At 37.0% G+C, this 25356-nt stretch overlaps 1 protein-coding gene and 1 pseudogene across 1 annotated transcript in view; one reads left to right on the top strand and one right to left on the bottom strand.

Annotated features, from left to right (window-relative positions):
• The first annotated feature begins 7603 nt into the window (after positions 1-7603).
• The window catches only part of LOC147916156 (phosphatidylinositol 3,4,5-trisphosphate 3-phosphatase TPTE2-like), a 45087-nt gene continuing 27334 nt past the window's right edge, over positions 7604-25356 (top strand). Inside the window, exons 1-9 of the mRNA XM_087436162.1 lie at positions 7604-7674; positions 8873-9028; positions 10329-10448; positions 11907-12006; positions 12150-12213; positions 12972-13036; positions 23155-23215; positions 24028-24109; positions 24212-24300. Coding sequence (XP_087292288.1) covers positions 8904-9028; positions 10329-10448; positions 11907-12006; positions 12150-12213; positions 12972-13036; positions 23155-23215; positions 24028-24109; positions 24212-24300 — 706 coding nt within the window. The 5' untranslated portion in view covers positions 7604-7674; positions 8873-8903. The remainder of the gene's footprint in view (positions 7675-8872; positions 9029-10328; positions 10449-11906; positions 12007-12149; positions 12214-12971; positions 13037-23154; positions 23216-24027; positions 24110-24211; positions 24301-25356) is intronic.
• On the bottom strand, positions 16546-17539 carry LOC147916157 (serine/threonine-protein phosphatase 4 regulatory subunit 2 pseudogene; annotated as a pseudogene).

Below are 25356 nucleotides of genomic sequence, written 5' to 3'. Positions count from 1 at the left end.
GGAAGACTGGCCCTGGGCTAACATCCATGCCCATCTTTCCTCTACTTTATATGGGACCGCCACCACAGCATGGCTTGACAAGCGGTGCATCGGTGCGCGCCCGGGATGCGAACTGGCGAACCCCGGGCCACCGCAGCGGAGCGCACGCGCTTAACCGCTTGTGCACCGGGCCAGCCCCCTACAACATTATTTTTAACAGCTGTATAATACTTGGTGTATTGTGCCATTATTTATTTAAATAGTCAGATATCACTGGACATTCAAATTGTTTACAACTTTTTACTGTTTCAGAAAGTGATGAATGTCTTTGAGACCAAATCTCTGTATATTGTTATTTCCTTATGATAAGTTCTCAGAAGTGGAAATTCTCTGTCAAAGGAATGCTTGTGAGGCTGTTGATGTTGACATGCCCTCCCACAGCAAGATGCCAAAGTGTATGTTTCCTCCCTCCCTGCAAGTTTCATAGAACTTGAATTTCATTGTTTGCAAACTACCTTTGCCCATTTAAAATGAGGATGTTTATCTCTGTCATTGGATTGAAAAGTTAAATATATCCATCCTTTTTATATCATATATAGGGCAGGTAATTTTTCCCAGGTTGTCTAGCTTTTCACTATATAGAAGTTTATAATCTTTTTTTTTTTCTGGTGAGGAGGATTCCCCCTGAGCTAACATCTGTTGCCAGTCTTCCTCTTTTTTTCCTTCATGTGAGCCGCTGCCACAGCATGGCCACTGATAGACAAGTGATGTAGGTCTGTGCCCAGGAACCCAACCCAGGCCACCGAAGCGCCGTGCACCAAACTTAACCACCAGGCCACCGGGGCTGGCCCATAGTTTATAATCTTCATGCATTTGAATACATCTCTACTTTCTGTTATGATTTATGCCTTTAGTGTCATACTTAGAAAGTCTTTCTCTACCCAAGATTTTAATATATTCACCAAAATTTCTTCTTCTGTGTTTTAAATTTATTTTCTACATTTGAATAAAACATCTGCCCAGACAGAATTTATTTTGCATTCAGGTATAAAATGTAGGAATCTACTTTTCTGCCAAGTGGCTACCTAGTTTTGCCAACATCAAAATTGCATCCCCTCCATTGTCCTTGCCCCATTTTAGTGATCTCTCATTGCACTTATCACCTCATAACTTACTATGTTATTTACTTATTTATTATATTTATGCTCTGTCCTCATAACAAGAATGCAAGCCTCATGAAGGAAGAAATTTTGTCCATTTTGTTAACTGCTGTATCTCTGGTGCCTAAAACAGTACCATGGTACACAGTAGGCACTCACTGACTTTGGCTGAATGAATGAATGTATTATTGAAAAATTTATATCTTCTTTAGTGATTTTTAAATCTCTGTTTTATTTTGAATCTTTACGTACTGGGTCTGTTTCCAGAATCTATTTTATTCCATTGTTTTACCAGCCTTTTGATTACAGCACACTTTTCACACATTAACAGCATAGTAAATGTTTTTTAAAAACTTAAACTACAGTTTATGTATAATGAATTTTATTCATTGTGTGGCAATTCTATGAGTTTTGACTAATATGTACATTTGTGTAACCACTACCATAATCATGACACAGAAAAATTCTATCATCTCTTTAAAATTTCTCAAGTCCTTTTGTGTTCAACCCTTCGCCCAAACCCAGCCCCTGGCCATCACTGATCTGTTTTCTGTCCCTATAGTTTTACCTTTTCCAGAATGTCATTGAATAGAATTGAAGTATGTAGCCAATTGAAATTGGCTTCTTTCACATAGCATAATGCATTGGAGATTCATCCATATGAATTCATGTATCAGTAGTCTGTTTCTTTTTCTTGCTGAGTAGTATTCCATTGTATGAATATACTGTATTTTCTTATCCATTCACCCATTGATGGACATTTGGATTATTTCCAGTTTTGGCCTGTATGAATGATGTGGCTATGAACATTTGCGTACAAGTCTTTATGTGGGTGTAAGTTTCATTTATCTTGGTTAATGCTGAGGAACAGGATTGTTGAATCTTATGGTAAAGTGTATGTTTACTTGTGTAAGAAACAGTTTCTGAAATGGCTGTACTGTTTCACATGTGTGAGGGTTCTGGTTGCTCTGCATCCTCGCCTGTACTTGGTATTGTCCTTCTGTTGCGTTTTGTTTTGTTTTTTAAGACATTGTAATAGGTGAGTAGAGGGGTCTCATTGAGACTTGAAATTGTATTTTCATTGTGACCAATGATGTTGAGCATCTTTTCTCATGCTTACTTGCTATCTATCGATTTTCTTTGGTGAAATGTCTGTCCAAATCTTTGGCCTGTTTTTAAACTTTTTTTCCTTGCTGTTGAGTTTTGAGAGTTCTTTATATGTTCTGCATACAAGTCCTTTATCAGATAAATGTTTGCAAATATTTTCTTCCAATCTGTAGCTTGTCTTTTCTTTTTTTTGTTTTCTGCACAGCAGAAATTTTTAATTTTGATGAAATTCAGTTTTTTCTTTCATGATTGTGTTTTTGGTGTCCTAAGAAATGTTTTTCTAACCCAAGGTCACGAATATTTTCTCCTATAAATTTCATAGTTTTAGGTTTTACATTTAGGTACATGGATCCATTTTGAGTTAATTTCTGTCTATGTTGTGTGATACAGGTTGAGGAGCATTCTCTTTGCATTTGTATGTCCAATAATTCCACTCCAATTTCTTGTAAGACTATTTTTTTCTCCATTGACTTGCCTTTGCATCTTTGTTGAAAATCAGTTGATCAAATAGGAGAGTCTATTTCTGGACTCTATTCTGTTCTACTGTTCTCTGTGTCTATTCTTTCTTCTATACTACACTGTCTTGATTATTTAACATTATAGTAAGTCTTTAAATCAGGTAGTGGTATCACTTTGCCTTTCCATATAAATTTTAGAATCAGGTTGTCAATATCTACAAAAATTTTTTTAATTGAAATTTTGTTGAATCTATAGATTGGTTTGAGGAAAAGTGACATCTTAACAATATTAACTCTTCTAATCTATGAACATGGTACATCTCTTCTTATCTTTAGATTTCTTTTTCTTTCATCATGTTTTGTAATTTTCAGTGTACAGATCCTGCACATATTTTGTTAATTTATACCAAAGTATTTCGTGGGTTTTGGTGCTAATGTAAATGGTGCCGTTGCTTAAATTTCCATTTTTCAGTTGTTCATTGCTAGTATATAGAACTATAATTGAATTTTGTATATTGACCTTTTATCTGGTAACTTTATTAAACTCACTTATTAGTTCCATTAGCTTCTTTGTAGATTCCTTGGGATTTTCTAGGTAGACAAGCATATCGTCTACAAATAGGGAGAGTTTTATTTCTTCCTTTCCAATCTATATGCCTTTTATTTCCTTTTCTTGTCTTATTGCATTGACTAGAACCTCCAATACAATTTTGAATAGAAGAGTGAACTGACATACTGAATTCCTAATCATTGGAAGAAAACATTTAGTCTTTCACCATTAAGAATGATATTAGCCACGGGTTTTTTGTAAATGTCCATTGTCAGGTTAAGGAAGTTCCCTTCTATTCCTAGTTCACTGAAAGTTTTTATTATGAATGGATGTTAAATTTTTTGAAAAAAATTTTTTACGTCTATTGAGATGACCATGTTTTATTTTCCTTAGTTTATTGACATGATAAATTACATTAATTTTAGAATGTTGAAGCATACTTGAATTCCTGGAACAAACCCCCCTTGGTCATGACATATTTTTTTATGTTGCTGGATTCAGTTTGCTAATGTTTTGTTAAGGATTTTTGCAACTATATTCATGAGGGATATTGGTTGGTAATTTTCTTGTCATATAATGTCTTTACTGGTTTTGCTGGTCTAACAGCGATCGGGTAATCAGGGTAATGCTGGTCTCCTAAAATGAGTTTGGAAATAGTCCTCTTCTATTTTCTGGAAGAGTTTGTTTAGAATTGGTATTATTTCTTCCTTTAAAAATGAATAGAGGGCCGGCCCCATGGCTTAGCGGTTAAGTGCACACGCTCCGCTACTGGCAGCCCTGGTTCGGATCCTGGGCGCACACCGACGCACTGCTTCTCCGGCCATGCTGAGGCCGCATCCCACATACAGCAACTAGAAGGATGTGCAACTGTGACATACAACTATCTACTGGGGCTTTGGGGAGAAAAAAAAGGAGGAGGATTGGCAATAGATGTTAGCTCAGAGTGGGTCTTCCTCAGCAAAAAGAGGAGGATTAGCATGGATGTTAGCTCAGGGCTGATCTTCCTCACACACACAAAAAAATGAATAGAATTCTTGAGTGAAGTCACCTGGGCTTGGATTTTTTGTTGTTGGAAAGTTTTAAACGACAAGTTCAATTTCTTTAAAAGGTATATTATCTTTTGAACTATTCAGGTTATCTATTTTTTCTTGAGCAAATGTTAGTAGTTTCTGTCTTTCAAGCAATATCACCATTTAATCTAAGTTGTCATATATGGCACCTTTTTAATTTCTGTAGTGATAAAATGCAATTAAATACTTTGTATGTGAGTACTCTCCCTTTGCAATGGTTTTATTACATTGTGGTCAGAAAATGTAGCCTGCATAATTTTTATGTTTTAGAGTACATTGAAGTTTTTTGTATCTTATTCCAGGATGAGTTTCTTTAAATATCGCATACGAGTTCTTTAAATATGTGTTTCCTGCACAATAGAAATTATTTCAATATATATATTTAAGAATGGATAGTATTTGGCCAGAGACACTCAGATCCTATCCTTGCTACCAACACTCCCTAGGGAAGTACATACCCTGAGGACCAAGCCATGCAGAAGACACTCTTAGGTACTTTCGGGCTTCCTCTCCAAACCCCAGTAGAGAATTCTAATGAGCTAACTTAGGTTGGAATCAGATCTGAAGCCTGACTCTACTCTCTTCAACCTGAGTTTACACTATAATCTAGGAATGTTGCTTTGTGTCTTGTGGATAGTCTGGGGGGAAAATCCCGAGCCCTAGAATGAGAGCGGGAAGACCAAAGAATCACCCCAGTGCCCTTAGTGCTTTGAGTGTGGCCACATGCCTCCTCCAGCCTCTGCAGAGAGAAATGTGTTCAGTGGAAAAGACAATACCTGACCCCAATACAGATCCCACCCCTTTTCAACATGGTCTTGTTAGTGTCCTATAGAGTCTGCCTTCTATCAATATAAGATGTCTTGGTCATAGCTAATATTTTTGCTTTGAATTCAACTTTGATATTAATATTACAACTTTCAATGTTTTGAGATTTAACATTTGCTTCTCATATCATTGTCCATCTCTTTATTTTCTATAATTTTATTTATTTATTTATTTATTTTTTCCCCCAAAGCCCCAGTAGACAGTTATATGTCATAGCTGCACATCTTTCTAGTTGCTGTATGTGGGACGCGGCCTCAGCATGGCCGGAGAAGCGGTGTGTCGGTGCGCGCCTGGGATCTGAACCCGGGCCGCCAGCAGCGGAGCGCGCGCACTTAACCACTAAGCCACGGGGCCAGCCCCTATCTCTTTATTTTCAAACTATCATTTTAATTTAGTTTTTGTCTCTTGTACAGAACATATAGCGCATTTAGTTTTTTAAACTTATCTGAGAGTATTTGCCAATATTTAATATGAGAGTAATGTGTTTGTATTTGTTATCATTTCTGGTATGCTAGGTTTTCTTTGCTGTCATCTTACTTTGTTTTCTGTATTAAACACTTCTTGATATTTTCTCTTTAAATTTTTCTACGTTTTGCTATTGATTAGTTTGTATTCCTTTCAATTTTTAGTGATATGAAAGTTATAAACCTATTTTTTGAGATCATAATTATACCTTTGTTTCTCCACCAATATCCAGATTAAAACTGGACTTGTACCTGGGAAAGAGAAGAAATGAGACATGCTTTTATTTCTGTCTTCCTACAAACCTTAAATCCTAAATGGTGTGAGAAAACCTGCAAATTTAAATCCATACTATTATCAAGAATTTTAGATTATTTATCTCGCTTTTAGAATCATTTGTTTACATTTCCATGTACTCCATTAACAATGATTACTTAGACTTAGTCCTGAATTTGTATGATGTTATTTCTTAACCTTTTCTCTATAAGGCATCTTTCTTATTCCTGCCTTCTTCATTTTGATTTATTGCTCAGTTGGCCCGAGCGCTTTGAGTAATTGTTTTCAGGAAAGGTGCGTGGCTGCTATGCTTTCAGTTGCTGCATGTTGGGGAGTATCTGTCTGTTGCTCCCAAATATGAACAGTACTTTTCCTGGATATAGAATTATGGAGTCACAGTCCTTTCGCTGCAAACTCTACACACATTGTTTGAAGTTCCGTTTACATAGCACACTCTTTAAAAAAAAAATCTCAATTGTATATTTACTTGGGGTAGTTTTGGGAGGCACTGAAAGAGATAGGAGGGGCTAAAGCCATCTCAGGTCATACCTTTGTGCCCCCATGATTCTGTCAGGCACGGTTCTGTATGTTCACTTTGTCAGGCAAGTTCAGATTTATTATAACATTTCTGTGCTATCTAGAGATGCAGTAGTCTGTGTGGGATGAGAAGGGCCTTGTATTAAGAGAATGGCAACCTCGGGAGAATTCACCTTGTTTGGCCAATCAGTTCCCCATCCACATCAGCCTCAGCTCCCTAAGCCTGGGCAGAGGTGGTGGGTGCAGGTGGAGGAGGGAGACAGTGGGAGTGGGGAGCTCTTTTACCCCAGGTTAGCCTAACAGTATTCATCTGTGGCCAATTTGGGCAGTGCCCTAGTTCTGTTCATCATCCATCATCTCCATTCTTCAGTCTTGGGCGCAGGCTATGAGCACTGCCTTGGGATTGACCCCACTTGGGGTGGAATTTGCTTCCTGTGTTGGAGGCTTCAGCAGGGCATGAAATTGCTCCTCAACGGCTACCTTGTCTCTGGCCATGGGGTACAAAGAGGCATAACTGCAGGCTTCATTACAGAGGCTCCTCTTCCTTCTTCTGCTAATGGAAGGAGCCCAGTCTCTAGGTTCTTTCTCCTTTTAAATGTGTCTTACTAAAATTCCTTACCTCCAAAGTACACTTGCAACTCCAAATGTGACTCTCATTAATGACTAACTGTCGTATTCACGGGGTGTCTTGTTTCAAGAGATGAATATTGCAGGACAAGATGGGTGCTCCCTACCCATCCCTGAAGCCCCTTCTTTTATTGCTGTGGCAACAGGTCTGCCAAGGTTTGATGACTTGCCCAGGATCCCACAGCTCATTCATGGGAGAGCTAGAACACAGGTCTCTTCTACCACACCCTTCTGTCTCCATGCTGTGTTGCTTTAGTTGATGACCCCAAGTTTAATATTACCATAAAGGTGGGGTTGGGGCTTTATAGGCAAGGGAAATGTTACTCAACATCCAAAGTTTAGTGTTTTATTCACATATATTCCAAATATGAAAGTTAAAAAAATCATGAAGCAGAAAGGTGAAAATTTTAGTTATTAGTAAAAAGCACTTTGTTATGCAACTTCTGAAGAATTTTCTTTTAAAATTATACTTATACAGGCCTTTGTTTCTGGGCTAAATTCATATTATATGTTAAAAGAAATCTGTGATAAACTTGAAAACTCTGGAATGTTATTTTTACTTCTTTTTGCAGCCGAAAGTGTAAGAGAATTGTTCACCCAATTGTATCATCCTTCATATTAAGGTATGTGAGACTCTAGAAAAGGAGGTAATTAAACATGTATCCATTTAATATCAATATTTTTTAATGAGAAAGGAGCTAGGAGTGAAAAAAAGCATTTCTGCTATCAGTATGTTGCTGACTAGCCCCTGTGCCCTGTTAATGTAATCTAATTTATCTTGGAATTTTAGTTTAAGCTGAACATTATGAATTGCAAAGAAATGGCATTTACCTAAGTCTAATAGTAACATAGTAATATGTTTTTTCTACCTGGAAAAGTAAAAATAATGAAGCATGCACTTTAAAATATTCTATAATTATAAGTAAAGTGTTTTATAAAATACCTTATTTGTCTAGAATTACTCCTTAATTCTGGAAGCATTCTACTTAGGCTTCTTTACATGATGGTAAGATTTTGTACTATCATACAGATTCGCGCAATACACTTGCTTCCTTTTAAATTTATAATATTTTAATTTGTATTGCGATTGTAAAAAAATACTTTGAAGACTAAGTAATTCATCTTCCTAGGTTATACAAATAGTATAATCAATTTATGGAGAATGTGTTTAGAATATATAAGAGAAAGGCTTAGGCATGAGGCTAAGAGAAAGGCTTTAGAGTTCAGTCATGTATATATTTATGGAATTGAATTCCTTCTCATGTACCCAGCACTGTGCTAGAAACATCCATTAATGTGTAATCATATACTTATTGAAAATCTCACTGATAAAAAAATCTTACTGGTCAAAGTGGTCTTTTAAGGGCTTACGTTAGTCATGCTTTTGCTTGGTTTTTATTACTAAATTCTTAAAAATTATCAAGATTAATGAGGTTTTATTTATTATGAGAAATTGGTAGAAGCTCCTTATAAAATTCTCAAATTTTAAGAAGAGTTTACAAGCAGAGACGTGTAATTTTAATTCAGTTTGCCGATTCTTTCTTGGACTGTTAGTCTGATCTGTCTAGTATAAAAGGGCATAATAACATGAAGTTGTTTGGTGGGATTTTATTTTCCTAACAACTGCTTCTATTAGGTGAAGACGGAGTCATTTTTTTGAGATTCTAAGGTAGCACAGTTCTCCTTAGCACTGACAGTTTAATTCTAAATAATGCCATTTTAGTATCAGATCATTGGCCTAAATATAGTCTAACTATAGGGGTGAAAACCACTTTATCTTTGTTCTATTTATTTATTTATTTATTTATTTTTCTTTTGTAGAATACTTGGAATTTTTCTCGTCTTCCTAGATATGTCCCTAGTGCTTATGGACCAATTTACCTCTAACAGCACAATGCGTTTGGAATATCGTTCAATTTCCTTAGCTATCGCTTTGTTTTTTTTAATGGATGTTCTTCTTAGAGCATTTGTAGAAGGGTAAGTTCGATTAATTTTTCAAAAACACATAAAGCTATTTTGTACTGCTGTGAGAAGCATCCCAAAGAAATTACCAGGCCAACACAACCAAATGTGTCCCTCTTTATCAAAATGATTCTCCTCAAAGGCGTGGTCCACCAGAGAAACAACTATCCAAATCCCAATTTCTAGTAGCTCAGGCTTTAATAGTATTGTTGTAACTGGCACTCTAGTCTCCAATAATGTATTCTAGAAGGTTCCTTCAACAGGTAAAACTTAAAGGGTTTGCAAAATGGAGGCAGGCAGCTGATGTATCTACATGCACGTTATTAAGAGGAACATGTACGTGAAGTATAAATATTAATACTTTATCATTGAGTTGAATCTAAATAAAAGCTGACAGCATATTAAATACTAGGTAATAGATCATGAATAACTCCCTACCTCAGTTAAAATGAAAACTTTTGCTAAGGCACCCAGGAGATCAGAGGCATGCTCATCCCATCAGCAAGGCTTGGTAGTGAGGCAGCAGCTCATTTTCTCTGCTGCTGGCTGTCTGAGAAGGCGGATGGAGTGAGCCCAGCCTTGGAGCTGGACTGCTGTGGGAGTCAGAGACTAAATTCCCCAGCCTCACTGCATCCAGAGCATTTCAGAAGGCAGCTTGATTGCTCTCCTGCTGAACTTCCACCCTCATGCCTTTGAGCTAAAGACAGTTGCCCACTCCCAGGTTACTCAGAGCGTGAAGGGGGCTACCCCGGAATTGGAAGACGCTTCCCCAGGGAGCACCAGTGCCCATGGCTGAAGGGGCCAGTGCTGGGGAGGAAGGTGCAGCGGGTGGAAGTTCAGCTTTGCGCAGGGGAGGCCATACCAGCCACTGGGATTCCACCGTGGCTACAATGGCAGATGATGGGTTCGCAGGCCAAAAAAGTGGACCTGTCTCCCTCTCACGAGCTCCTCTTCTACACTCCTCACGACTGCAGCTGCTCTAAGGCTGTGACACGTTCAGCTCCTGTTGCCCAATAGTACTGCCCAGCATCTCGCCTTTCTCTCCCGCCGGTGTGAAGGCGTTGCTTGCCTCTTGTTCAACGGTTTGGTTCTCTCTCCTGCTAAACTTAAATTGCCATATTGATGCTTTTGTCATACATATGTATAAAATAATGAATATGAATATTTTCCCTTAGTCTAGTCTAGTAAATGCATTTTAGATAATTCATTAAAGTAGAATTGTTAATGGGGATGAGTCAAATAATTTTTGCTCTTAAAATTTCCCTGTTTCTTCTTTGGGGGAGCATAAACTTATATTTTTTGTTTTCCATTATAGGATATGGCGGTATTTTTCCGATTTACTTAACTCCTTAGATGCTGTCATTATTGTGGTGACTTTACTGGTTGATATCATTTGTACTTTTTATGACTTTAATTCTTTTGAAGATATCCCCAGGTAAGAAACATATGATTCATCTTTCTTAAAGTTTTTCTTTTTTTTTCTTTTTGCCTTTTCTGTGGCTTTCATTTTGTATAATCGTTTCAACAGTGAATGTGCTGATTCTGTGCCAGATAAGCTGCTTGAAAATGAAATGTTTAGATAAATCTCCACATACGTAGAAACTAAAGGGTGGTGGTATTTAGGGACCCATGAAGGGTATACACACTAAGTACCTTCAGTTGAATGAAGCAGACGGAGCACGGGAAGAAGAAACTGGGGACTTTGCCTCTTGTACTAACTTGAACTTCTCTACATTTTGAAATTCCCACTAAATTCCCACTTGAGCTTCATCCACAAAATTTCTTACACATGAAATTCCTGGGTTTTTCCTATAACCAAGAGTATTGGTTTGAGCATGTGCAAAATATGAGTGACTCCAGTGATAATTTTCCAAAAAAGAGCAAATGGAACAGAAACCCAGGGGACATGGATAGCAACACAGAGGTGGAATTTTGCAGTATCATCGAAATGAAGAAAGCTGAGGCAAAGTTAGAATGTTAGGGATCAGGAAACTAAAATGTGTGTGAGGGACTGATGGCTTTTTCTTCTTCTTTCTGCTGTGGCACTGAGGAAAAGGAGAGCAATGTGTGCTGGGATGTGGACGTGGGGTGGCTCCCTAGGCTTATGTCTTAGTAAATAGCTTGCTTCCTTCTGCACTCCGGTTCCCAGGACTTCAGTTCAGGTCCCAGTGAAACTTGGCGTTATGTGATAGGCGTTTGGAGTTGTTTGAAAATAACTGGAGCCAGTGTGGTCCTCGGATCCGCAGCCTCGGCGTCATCTAAGAGCTAGAAATGCAAGAAGTAGAACCCCTCAGGCCCCAGTGACCTACTGAGTCAGTGTGCACTCAAGTTAGAGAAGCACTGGTCCAAACCATCAGTTCTCTACCATTCTGTTTTTTTCTGATGGTAGGAGAGACAGCAGCTAGCACCCTTGGGAAGTTTCTCATTCTGACTGATGTGTGTTCGCAGTGTAATGAACCTCTGTTACTGATGGGAGTAACAGAGGTGAACGAGAACCTTCGGTTTGTTTTGATGGGAAAAAGATTGAAAAATGCTAATCTTAAGCCACGAAAGTTAAATCCACAAATTCAAAGCATCCATCATATAACTATTTCTCTAGACCAGAGTTTCTCAACCTCAGCACTATGGATATTTTGGACCAGATAGTTCTTTGTTGTGGGGGCCGTCCTGTTCATTGGTATTGAGCAGCATTCCTGGCCTCTACTCACTAGATGCAAGTAGCACCCCCTCACACACAGTTGTCATAACCAAAAATGTCTCCAGACATTACCCAGTATCCCCTGGGTGAGTGGGCGGGAGGCTTGGGGGGCAGGGAAGGGGGCACTAGACTTAGTCCGTATTGACAAAATCCTCGTTTATGAAGCAAAAATGGATCTTTTTAATTCATTGTTAGATTCGCCATTTTATTTCGACCTCTACGACTTATCATTCTGATCAGAATTTTTCATCTGGCTTATCAAAAAAGACATCTTGAAACACTAACGAGAAGGATGGTAAGTGGGCAAAACATGTTTATGATTCAGAAAAAAGTTCGCGTTTAGGGAAATCCTGGCGAGTGTTGTAGATATGTATATAATGTTCTTTATTTTTATGTTGATTTATATTTTACAAGCTAATGGTTGTTTTAAACTCTCAGGTTTCAGAAAACAAACGGCGATACAAGAAGGATGGATTTGACTTAGACCTCACTTATATTACTGGTTTGTAAAGATTAATTGTTGATTTACCTATATTAACTTCACATTTTTCTTGCGTTTGAGTAATTACATGTTTATTTTGTTCTTGCCTTGTCTAAGCCATGTTCTTTCAAAGCAGTCTTTCTCCATGAAGACATACACCACTGTGGTAGTGTGACATATTTGTAGTTTAACCCTGACAGTGGAAAATCTCCATTGTCATCTCAAATCAGAACTACTTGGTTACAGTACAGGAATTGAAGGAATTTTCAGCTGACTCCAGTTGTTCAGTTTAGAATTTATCGAGTTCTAGTAGCTATCCTGGGTCTCAAGGATCTCAGAGAGACTTGTTCTCTTCCTGGAACCGCAGAGAGTAAGGTCACTGTTTTGTGGGTCTTGGGTTTCTGAGTCAGGAGCACTGGAAAGCACCCTGGGAGTTCCCACGATTGCTGGAGCCCAGGTCTCCCTTTTTCCTTTAGTGTTTAGTTAAGAAATAAATTCTCACCAGGGGGAGCTCCGGACTGAGATCAGCACAAATCTGTTGCATTTGGCTGGAACCAGTCAAGTCTTGGGAACACTATGTGAGTTTAATGGTCATTATATTGGGTATTTTAATATGTTATGTTGAGTATCCTGAGGGTTAGTTGGCTTTTTTTCTGTCATTCCCAATCCTCAAAGTTCTTTTTTATGAAAAAAAGACTCTGGTTATATGTAAATTAAGTTCTCATTTATTGTTTCACATCTATAATGACATTTGTAATAGTGACTATTTTGACTTCCAGATCACATTATTGCGATGTCATTCCCGTCTTCTGGAAGACAGTCTTTCTATAGGAATCCCATTCAGGTAAGGGTATTTATCTAACAAATGCTCATATTTCTCAGTAAACAGACAGTGGAGTTATAAGTTTAACATTGGCACAGAGATGGCAGTATTCTCCTAACAATTTACTCTTTCAGGTAAAAAATTATAATGGATTGATATCTGTTAGCTTTTGCTGTGTTACAAACCACCCGAAAACTTAGTGACTTATAACAGCAACCATTTGCTTAGCTTATCATAATGTGGTTTAGGAATTTGCGTCAGGCTTAACTGAGTGGTTCTGCTAATCAGGAACAGGCTTAACTAATCTCTGCCGGGCTAACTCACGCATCTGTGGGCAGCTACTGGGCCTCTGAGGCTTGGCTGGTCTAAAATGGCGTGGCTGGATGGCTCCATGTGGTGTCTCCTTCTCCAGCAGGCTAGCTCAGCCTTGTTCACATGGTGGCAGGGCAAAGATCCCACAAGCAGCAAGCGAAAAAATGCAGGGCCCCTAAAGGCCCAGGCTCAAAACTAGTATAATGGGGCTTCTACCTGATTCTATTGCACAAAGTCAATTACGAACCCATTCCAGATTCAAGGAGTGGAAACTGGCTCCATATCTTGATGGCAGAAGTTGCAATGAACTGTGGCCATCTTTTGTAGTCTATCATAGGGGAGAAGGATGGGACTTCTTCAACTAAAATGTGTTTTCTTAGGTTGAGATCCTAAATTATAGTGGAGGCATACTGCTTTAAGTTCTGTGGATTAAATAAATTAATTTCAAACATACAATGATGTTTACTATGAAATTCCAGTTTAAAGTCATTGTTTTAAGATGTTTGCATATGTGTGTTGGTGTGTATACATTAGTGCAATTTACAGTATTTGTTATATCTCAGTAAAAATGTAATTATATATGTATGTCTATATATAAGTGTACATATATACACATGCAAATATAATTATACTTTTACTGAGACATACAAATACTATAAATTGCACTAATCTTAAGCATATATCTTGATGATGGAAAACAGTATGGAGATTCCTCAAAAAATTAAGAATAAAACTACCATATGATCCAGCTATTCCACTGCTGGCTATTTATCCAAAGAACATGAAAACACGAACGTGTAAAGATATATGCACCCTTCTGTTCATTACAGCATTGTTCACAATAGCCAACACTTGAAAACAACCTAAGTGCCCATCAAGGGATGAATGGATAAAGAAGCTGTGGTATATTTACACAATGGAATACTACTCAGCTATTAAAAAAAAAAAAAAGATGAAGTCTTGCCATTTGCAACAACATGGATGAACCTTGAGGGTATTATGCTAAGTGAAATGTCAGAGGGAAAAAGTCAAGTACTGTATGATCTCACTCATAAGTAGATGATAAAAACAACAACAACAACAAACACACACATAGGTACAGAGGTTAGATGGGTGGTTACCAGGGGAAGGTGGGAGCAAGGAGGGGGAAAGAGGTGACAGGGCATAGGTGTATGGTAATGGATGGTAATTAGTCTTTGAGTGGTGAACATGATGTAGTCTACAGAGAAATCAAAATATAATGATGTACATCTGAAAAAGAAAAGTATATATCTTGATGAAATTATATATAGATGTATATGCATGTCACCAACACCCTTATAAAGATATAGAACATTTCTTGCTCTTTTTCAGTCAATATTCCAACACACTAGAGGTAATTACTATTCTAACTTCTGTCACCACAGATTAGTTTTACTTTTTCTTGAATTTCACATAAGTGGAATCATATAGTACATCTTTTGTGACTGGCTTTTTATGCTCAAAATAAATTGTGTGAGATTCTTCTAATATTGTTGTATGTGCCATAGTTATTTTATATATATATAAAATTAATATTCATTGCTTTCTTGAATACTATATTGAAAGCCCAAGCATTCCATTTACATACAGAAATTATACAATTGTATACTGCTTCACAAAAGCAGCAAACATATTACATTCTACAAGATCTACTTTACAGAAATTAAAAAATTCTATCTATCAAAAGAGACAGCTGAAGAAACAAGTATAAATTTGGCAGCCAGTAGTTTTGACAGGGAAGTTATACAGCTTACATGGCTTAAACAATGTGAATTTGAAAATATTGAGTTTAGAGTTATCATTATGCTTTTGTGTTGATAGAAAAATATAAGACTGGCTGTTGAAGAATCATGTTTAAAAATATTTAATTCACTTCAAAATGTCAATGCAAAGTATTGTGCTTTCTCTGTACCCCTACACCTTCAGTCATTTAGCTCAAGTCTATTACTAAAGTGATGTATTAATTCTTCCAGTACAGTGGTGGTTCACACCATTCCCATTTGCATACTTTAGAATATATTAGATTAGAAAGAAAGGTGTAATATTCACAGATGTTCAGAAAAGCAAGCAAAAGGTCAGTGAACCTGCCCAGTTCTTCTGAGATGGTCTCATGTCAGCTTCATAAGCATTCATTCTAAAAAATGGTAAGGCAATGTTTGAACACAGTCTCCAAGATAAAGCACATTGTCTTATAAATAATGAAGTCTTTTTCTCAAACATCATAAAAGTAGACAAAAGAATTTTAGTTTGAAGAGATCTCTTGGAATGTGTTTAGCCTGATATTTCAGCAGCCTTAAGGTTCCCAGGGTTTCACAAGGACCAGATTCTGAATTATTCAGAAGAGAAAGAAACTGCTTTGAGAGAGATGAACTCAATCATTACCAATAGATAAAGTATCCACTGTATTCATCTCTTATAGGAACGAAAAAGATAACATTTGTCCCTTAGAATAATATATGTATATTTATATATAATATATAGTATGTATATTATATAATATATACAATTATATATAACTACATATAAAATTATAGTTATTTATAATGTTTAATGTATATTATATATAAAATATATTATTCCATTTATAAATATGTATAATTTATATAATAATATAAATTCATCTCTTATAGAAGCAGAAAAATATAACATGGTCTCCCTTAGACTAACATATGTATATTTATATTTAAAATTATATAATTTATATGTAATATATGCTGTATATATTATATACAGTATAATTATTTGTATATACTCATATCATATAACATTATGTTATATCTATAATCTATATATAATATATTACATTATATAATATAACCTGTATGTTATAATATATCCTGTATAATATATTACATATAACTATAAAACATTATTCTAAGGGGGCAAATTTTATATTTTTCTGTTTCTGTAAGAGATGAATATATATAATGTATATTTATAAATATTAATAATATATAACTATCATGAAACCCTACAATTCACATAGTAAAATGTTGAAACTGATGAAAATATGAAAACTGCTAGAGCTGTCAGAAAAAGACAAGACACAAAGATTTCTTGTGTATATGTAAACTAAATGTGATACTCTCCTCAAAGTTTAAAAATTATAATTATTACCATCCAGTTTAATACTTTAATTCTAAATTTTAAGGAATCTATACACAAACCACTGATTAACCAGACTCCCCAACCAAAAAAAAATCAGTGATAAGCAGGAGCCAGAGGAGCTGATAATTCACAGTTCCTATGTGAACAACTCTCTCAGGATTTATCCCATAAAGTACTTTATTTTACAACCTGCTTCTCTTGTAAAACTAAAGCTCCACTTCACTACATACAAACCTCGTACAGTGTGAAACTAGAATTGTATGTCAAATACTGCAGCTGAATGTTTCTAAATAATCTGTTCTATCGGTTCCTCAGTGACTTCTGTGGCTCATCCTCATTTTCTATGGATGATTCTGAGACAATCTCTCCAGTTCGACTGGTATTGGATCCTACTAATTATTCTGTTTCACTACTTACAGGGCCTTATAGTTTCACTTCCTTTGGAAGGCAAATCTTTCTCAGCTTGAGACAGACGAGATTCCTCCATTTGAGTCTTTTCCTCAGAAGTCTCTTCGTTCACAGTTAAGGCGTCGTCAGATTCTTTTTCTTGATTTTTTTTTCTTTCTGGGATCAAGTCTGTTGATGTCATTAGAGACTCTTCTTCCTCTTTGTCCTCTTCTGTACAGTGCTGCCTGATACAACCACTTGCTTTGTCTTTATTCTTAGATGACGATGATTCTTCTGTTTCTTCTACCGTAACTGAAGAGATTTCACTAGAAGTTGTTTGGCCATCTCTCCGACTTCACCTTCTTTGTCCAACTTGAGTCTTTTCACCTGATGTTTCCACAGCATCTTCATTTGATGTTTATTCACCTGATGATTAGATTTCCGCCTTGTTAGCAAAGGATACAACTCAGGACCAGCCAGATGGAAGAGATGCCTAGGGCAACGTATGGGGGAAGGGGCACAAAGTTTCCAAGCCCTCTCCAGACTCCCCGTTCTCCCAGCATTTCCACCTGCTCACCAACCCAGAAGAGCCTGTACTTCTTTAAAACTGTCTTGGCTTGGGCCGGCCCGGTTGTTTAGTGGTTAAGTGCGCACACTCTACTTCGGCGGCCCGGCGTTCACAGGTTCGAATCCCCGGTGCACACTGATGCAGCGCTTGTCGAGCCATGCTGTGGCGACGTCCCCTATAAAGTAGAGGAACGTGGGCATGGGTGTTAGCCCAGGGCCAGTCTTCCTCAGAAAAAAGAGGAAGATTGGCATCGGATGTTAGCTCAGGGCTGATCTTCCTCTCACACACACACACACACACACACACACACAAAACACTATCTTGGCTTTCCTAGGTCCTTTGAGTTTCTATATAAATATCAGAATCAGCTTGTTAATTTCCACACACACACACCCTGCTGGTATTTTAGCTTGGATGACATTGACTACATAGCTTAATTTGGAGGAGAATCAGCATCTAAAAATATTGAGTCTTCCAACCCACAAACATAATATATCTCTCCGTTTATTTAGATCTTCTTTAATTTCTTTTAGCAACATTTTCACTGTACAGGCTTTGCACATCTTTTGTTAGTTTTATCCCTATTTGATGGATTTTGATGCTATTTTAAATGGTATTTTTAAATTTTCACTTTCTAATTGTCTGCTGCTGATACATGGGAATATAACTGATTTTTGTATGTATATCCAGCACCCTTCATAACTTCACGTATTCATTTCAATAATTAATTTGTAGATTCCTTGGGAACTTTTACATACATAATCATGTAATTTACTCTTTTCTTTCCACTTTTTATGCCTTTTATTTCTTTTTCTTTCTTTCTTGAGTTGTCTATGACTCCACTGTAATGTTGAATAGAAGTGGTAAGAGTAGACAGCCTTGCCTTGTTCCCAAACTTAGGTAGAAAGACTTAGCTATTTCACTGTTAGAATGATGTTTTCTAGAGGCTTTTTGTAGCTGTCCTTTACCAGATTAAGAAACTTCCATTTTATTTGTAGTTTGCTAAGAGTTTTTAATCATGAATTGGTGCTGAATATATCAGGTACTTTTTCTGCATCTACTGAGATAATCAAAATGTTTTTCTCTTATTCCATTGAGACTTTCAAATGTTAAAACAACCTTTTTTATTCCTGAGTAACCCCCTTTTGGTCTTAATGTATTATCCTTTTTATATATCACTAGATCCTATTTGCTAATATTTTATTTAGGGATTTTTGTATATATTAATGAGAGATATTAACTTCAATTTTCTTTTCTTGAAATGTGCTTATCAGCTGGTCTACAATGACCTTAGCGGGGTGTCTGGGGTAACTCATATGTGCTCCACATGTCTTCATCCTCCGTTAGGCTTGCCTGGGTCTGTTCTCATGGTGATGGCAAAAGGCAAGAGCTAGAGTGGAATCTTATAAGGGCTTTGCAAGCCTCTGCTTTGTGTCATCCCGTTGACCAAATCAACTCACATGATGATGGAGCCCAATATTAGAGTGAGAGGACACTACAAGATGGATACAGGGAGGGATGAAGAATTGGGACCATTAATGAAATCATTCTACCTTATTCTAAGGCAGGGAAACATTTCTATACATGTAAAACATTTACAAACAATAACTAATACATATTCAGAGCCTTGTGACTTGGAAAGTTGCATAAAATCCATTTGTAAATGTCCAAAAGGCCTTGAGGAAGGAGGCCTGAAGCATATCTTACCCAGGTTATGCTATTTCGATGTAAGACGCGATTCAACCACTCCCTTGGCCAATTTTGAATAATTTTCTAAATTACTGTTTAATGTAGAAACTACTTAACCTCTTCCATAATGAGAACAGTTATGGAGTAATTTGACCAGGGTCCATTGGATGGATCATGGCACTTCTGGGCAGCCATCCCAAAATTGCCATAATCCATCTTTACTGATAAAGCATCCCTTGATTGCCAATATTGCTTTTTCAGTAGGTTCAGCTGATAACTGTGAGTTAATTATAACTTGTCTAAACGGAGCCAATTTTCTTTTGTAGATTTGGTGATGATAAATATCAATTTAACAACACTTAATACTAGCTGTTAAAAAAAAAAGCAAAAAATTTAATTTAGTGTGTATGTCAAAGCAAGGACATTATGTGTGGCTTCTGGAGTGGTCTCTAGACTTCTGGTTTCTATCAGTTATTATACTATTATCTTCTGGAATATTGACAAAGTTCTAATAAGTCATTGATCCCTTTAGCATTTTTAGTCAGCATATTCAAAGAGGAGATAATAAATCATCTGTTTTCATAAAATCTGTAAATTGAGAACCACCCCCAAAACACATCTACTATACATATTAATATTTACTCTCATCTTTTGCCAGATTGCAGGCTCAAGCAAACTCAAGATAAGAGCCATCTACAAACTATTTTAAATCAGGGTTGACTAAAGGGTGCGAGAGTCAGATCTGGGCATACTTAACTCCCGAGAGAATGCTGAACAGTCATGTGGTTCTCCTTTACTCTCAAGAGGGAATAAACTTGCGTGGTTATATTTTGAACAACACTGAATAGTAATATGCAGGGCAAACAGTAGGATTTCATAAGTGGTAAATGTGCTAACAGAGAAATGTCCAGAAGTGTTGCCTAGAAGTAGCAAGAATCGTGTGGATGTGGGACAGGAGAAGCAAGCACTGTGGTGGAAGTGTCAACAAGTTTGGCCACTGCTGCCACCACATGCAAGCAAGGAGGGTGTGCCTTCACCTCCACGTCGAGGAATGTGCTAAGGTAGACAGTAGACTTCTGGTGTGAACTATTTTGTTTAGTTAATATTTGAGTTAATATTTTGTAAACAGAGAGAAGGGTTTGGCTTATTTAGAAACTCAACGGTGGATGTTGTTGTAAAAAGCCTTTCAAAGAATAAACAGCATTTTCCTCTTTTGCATCCCAAGGAAGAGTTTCAGGAATTGTAAACTTAATAAGCCCATGTAAAGGCCCAGCCATTTAGAAAAATGAGATATCGATTACCTATAGTCCTAAAAGTCTTATTTAGCTTTTCGTTTTTGGCCTTGGTACAACTGAATATTCCTTATTCTGCTTGAGGACAGAAACTGTGCGTCTGGTGACAGATTGTGACTCAAAAATGTAGTTTCTTGGCGGAGTCGAACTTTTGTCTAGATGCTTTATGTCTCTGTTCAGCTAATTCAGATAAGAGGTATTTGGAGTCTTCAGGTAAACTACTTAGGTCAGAAAACACAGCAGTAAATTATCTCCATATTGAGTCAAGGATGGACTCATGGAGAAAACTCCAATCCTCAAGATCATTTTTTAAACATTTAGAGAAACATGAAGGAGATTTTTTTAAATCCCTGAAGCTTAACCACTCAGATATATTAATTTTCCCATAAAAAAGCAAATACTGACTATCCTTAAATGTGGGTATACTAAAGAAGGCTGCACATAAATTAACCACTGTGAAATAGTTACTTCTTGAGAGAATAAAGCCAGCCTTGGTGGTCAAGTGGATAAGATTCTGGCGCTCTCGCCTCTGCAGCCTGGGTTTGTTTCCTCATCAGCGAACGTCACACCAGTCGTCTGTTGGTTGTCATACTGTGGCGACTACGTGTTGCTGTGGTGCTGAAAGCTATGCCATTGGTATTTCAAATACCAAATACCAGCGAGGTCACCCATGGGAGACAGGCTGCAGTGGAGCTTGCAGACTAGACAGACTAGGTAGAAGGACCTGACCAGGGAGGGTTCTGCTCTGCTGTACACAGAGTCCTGTGAGTCGGAATCAACTCGATGCTGCTAACAACAAAAAAACAGCTGAGAAAATAAGGGCAGAAGCGTATTCTAACGGTTGCATGATATTTTATTAGTGCTGTAATTAACCTTTAGCGTTGGATGGTAAGTGTCAGTATTATCAATAACGCAGCAACAAAGGCATAAAGCTTCTTCTGCGTAGATTCCTAGGAGGGAAATTAACTGGTCAAAGAGTATGAATACTTTCAGAGTTCTTAATATATACTGCCAAATCCAAGGGATTGTATCAGCAATAAATCAAAGGTTTAATTTTCATGCCATATTTGCCAGCATTGGATTTTCTCATTAAAAAGGAAAGGGCTAATTTCATGGGTGAAAATGGCATTTCGTCGTCGTTTTGGCATCTTTATTGGTGAGGCTAAATATTCGTCTATGTAGGTTGTTAGCCAGTTGGATTTTCTCTTTTGTGAATTGACGTTTTTATTTATGGCCCATTTATCTATAGGGTGAGGGAGTACTTTTTCAATTATTGTTAATGAGTTATTAGTTTATACTACTCTAACTAATTTATAGAGTATACTAGGCATCGTCCTCGTTCACTCAGTTTTACTGAAAAATCTCCCATTATTTGTTTGTTGTAGTGTGGCATTTTTTCAACAGAAGTTTCAAATTTTTATGAAGTCAAACATAAATCTGTTGATCTTCCATTGATTTAATCCTTAGTTCTTCCTCATCCAAAGACTTGATTAATGTTCACTTAAATTTCTTAGAGATATTTGTGGGTTTTTTATATTTGATTCCTCAATCCATCTGGATTTTATCTTGGTGTAAGGAATCCCATGCATTTTTGATGTGTGTAAGACTATTTATCCCCCCTACCACAGTCCTGTGCAGACTCAGAATGTTTATCTTTTTGATTTATTATTTTCTCCTGACAGGGATAATCAGTTTAACAAATTGATTACTTTAATACCTTAGTTTTTCTTTTTCTCAATATTAAGCCAGGAAACATTGCTCTAAGGGTACTATACTAATCAATTTTTGAGATTTTTTACAGTAACTTTTGTTTTTGACAGAGACACATGCACATGTGTGTGCTGCAGATGGATAAGTTTGCTGGAAATATTGTTGTATTAGTATGGTGATATTAACTATATTTTAAATAATAACCACTATTTATTTCTTATTTTAAAGTTATGCATATATACATATATGTGTGTATATACATACACATATATACACATACACATATACATATTCATTAGAAAATAAGAAAACACAGATGAGCCAAGAAAGTCTCCGTATTGCCACCACTTATCCAAAATTTGGGTAGTGGTTAAGTTTGCGCACTCTGCTTTGGCGGCCCGGGCTTTGCAGATTCGGGTCCTGGGGGCAGACCCACTCACCACTCATCAAGGCACGCTGTGGCAGTGTCCCATATACAAAATAGAGGAAGATGGGCACAGATGTTAGCTCAGGGCTAATCTTCCTCAGCAAAAAAATAAATAAATAAAATAAAATTTGATATAATGTGTTTATCTTTTTCTATCGTGCACACACACACACACACACACAATCATACATACATTTTTTGCATTTATTTATTTAAATAGTGCTTAGATAGATTGTAATATCCAGATCATTATCTAAAAGACATATCTATTTAGAATTAGATCTAGATGAGAATCATATACTACTGTGAACTAATGATTTGGAACAAATTTACTTAAAGCCGGTTAACCATCTAATTTCCTTCTCTGGTGTCTTTAAACAATGTGTATTTATGATAAGAGGCTGATCAGAGTAGTCAAGCACAACCTTGTGGGCTATTTGAAAACTATCAGTGGGTTAGATATGACTTGGAATGCACGTACCCTCATAGTCCCTGAATCTCCCCTAAAAGGTGCTAAGTGAGGGACAAGTGAATAAAAGGTAATAAGCACTTTAGGTTACTCCTAGGAAATGGCTTCTGTTGGTGCTGTGTGGATATATGTAATATACGTGTCCATCGATTTTAGGAAGTTGTGCGGTTCCTGGATACCAAGCATCAAAACCACTATCAAGTCTACAATCTATGCAGTATGTACATGACTAGATATTTTGCTACTATAGGTAGAAAACTGATCACTGCATGTAAGAAGATGATTCAGGTTTTCCATTTCATCTAGTCCTAAGTATTTGGTCATGGTAGGAAGTGAGTTAAAAAAGTGTCCATCTTGTGCTGGCCCTATTTGGTGGGAGAAGATAGCTCAACAGCACAAAGTGCCCTGTGAGGGAGGCAGGAGGCTGGAGTAGAGGCGGACCCATTCTAGGAGGAGTCCGCTCTAGTGGTATTAGATTAGGAAAATATTCCTGTCTTTCCTGCCAGCTTGTGTTTTGAAGACAGACAATTCAACAAATGCGTACTCTAACCCACTAGGTGTGGGGTGTGAGGAGAGCAGGCCCCTACATGGAAAAAAAAAAAAAGGAAAACTGTGTAGAAAACAATTATATCTCAGCTTACTACTTTGTCTCTCCTGAGTTTTCCTCTTCCTGTACATTAGATAGACATTTTCAGGAGGCAAGCATTTTGGTCAGCCACATTTGCTTCTGCTCTGTGGTGTCTAACTACCCTACGCTAATGTAATGAGTAGCCTGCTAGAAAATTTCAAGTAAGGCCTATTAAACAAACCAAAATAAGTTGGGCTTAGGTTACTCAAGATGGACAAACCACTACTGGCCTTATGTTTTTGAGACCATTTAGTTTCTTTTAGAGCAGCAGGAGCCAGTCAGAAAGCTCCTTTTAAAGATGGATAAGGAATTTCTAATAGAAAAGTATAACTTATTCATAGCTTGATCATTTACTGTGTTTATTAGGTATAGAAATATGACCTATATATCATTTATTTTAGGTGAGAAAGCTTATAATCCTGAGCACTTCCACCATAGGGTCCATCGAGTCATGATTGACGACCACAATGTCCCCACTCTGAAGTAAGTTTTCTCCAAGTTGCCTGTCAGAAGAGGGCTAAATAAATTGAGCTTGATTTTTTTGAAGTATTTGAATTCAACTAAAAATCTTACATTTGAAATCAGTGAGATGCTGCAACTTGCGAAGGAAGTAGTTGAGTGGCTGGCTCAAGATACAGAGAACATTGTAGCGATTCATTGCAAAGGCGGCAAAGGTAACAACATTTTTCTTTTTATTTCTCTTTTTCTTAAGAAATTTGAAACATATGTTAAAGTGCAAGACCGAGATACATACTGCTATTAATCAGTATTAATAGTTGTTAACATTTTTTATTATTAGCTTCAAGACTGAAGGAAGGGAAGGAAAGAGGGAGGAGAGGGGGAGGAAGGAAGAGAGGAAGGAAGGAAGAAAATAGGAATAAAAGAACTGAGGGCCGGCCCTGTGGCTTGGTGGTTAAGTGCGCGCGCTGCGATGCTGGCAGCCCGGGTTCGGATCCCGGGTGCGCATCGAGGCACCACTTCTCTGTCCATCCTGAGGCCGAGTCCCACATACAGCAACTAGAAGGGTGTACAGCTATGACATACAACTATCTACTGGGGCTTTGGGGGCAAAAAATAAAATAAATAAAATCTTTAAAAAAAAAAAAAAAAAGAACTGAGCAATGTTGAGCGTATTTTCCCTTGTCTATTGACTATTTGGGTTTCTTCATTTTTGATTTGCTAAAATAATCTGTCGAAATACAAGCGGTGTTTACTGTCCGAGCCCTTTTACTCTATTTAAGATTATTCTTAAATTTTGTGAGAGCCTTTTAAGGTTAAGGGAGTCAATAGCGATGCTATTTCAAAAACCCAAAATTATGCTGGAATTCTTATAGTGTAATGATACAAAGAAGCTGACTTTGCGGCGGTAAAATGAAAAAAGCCGCTTTCTAAATCCAGCCAATTTAAGTTGAGTTAGATTTTCTCTCATTCAGCTTCAAACTTTTAATAATCATCTAAGCATATCTCACAATTTTTGACAAACAAAGAATTATGTTTTTGGTGAGCTATAAAATGGCTTTTTATATTGAATTCCAGGAAAACACCACTCTTTAAAACTGGCTTATATAATTGAGTAGAATCAAGTTTTAGTGTTACTTGAACATGAGTTTCAAGCCCATTCGTGAGTAGGCAAGTTCTGTCTTCAGCTCCACAGGTTGAAGTCTTCTGTATATATTGGCAATTTACAATACCATGGATAAATGAAGAATATAGAGGTTGAACCATATGGA

This window comes from Ceratotherium simum, chromosome 10 (genome assembly GCF_057802395.1).
Source record: "Ceratotherium simum simum isolate JZ-2026a chromosome 10, ASM5780239v1, whole genome shotgun sequence".
Lineage (NCBI taxonomy): Eukaryota > Metazoa > Chordata > Mammalia > Perissodactyla > Rhinocerotidae > Ceratotherium > Ceratotherium simum.
Note: the sequence above shows the minus strand (reverse complement) of the source record. Positions and strands in the feature narration are given on the sequence as shown.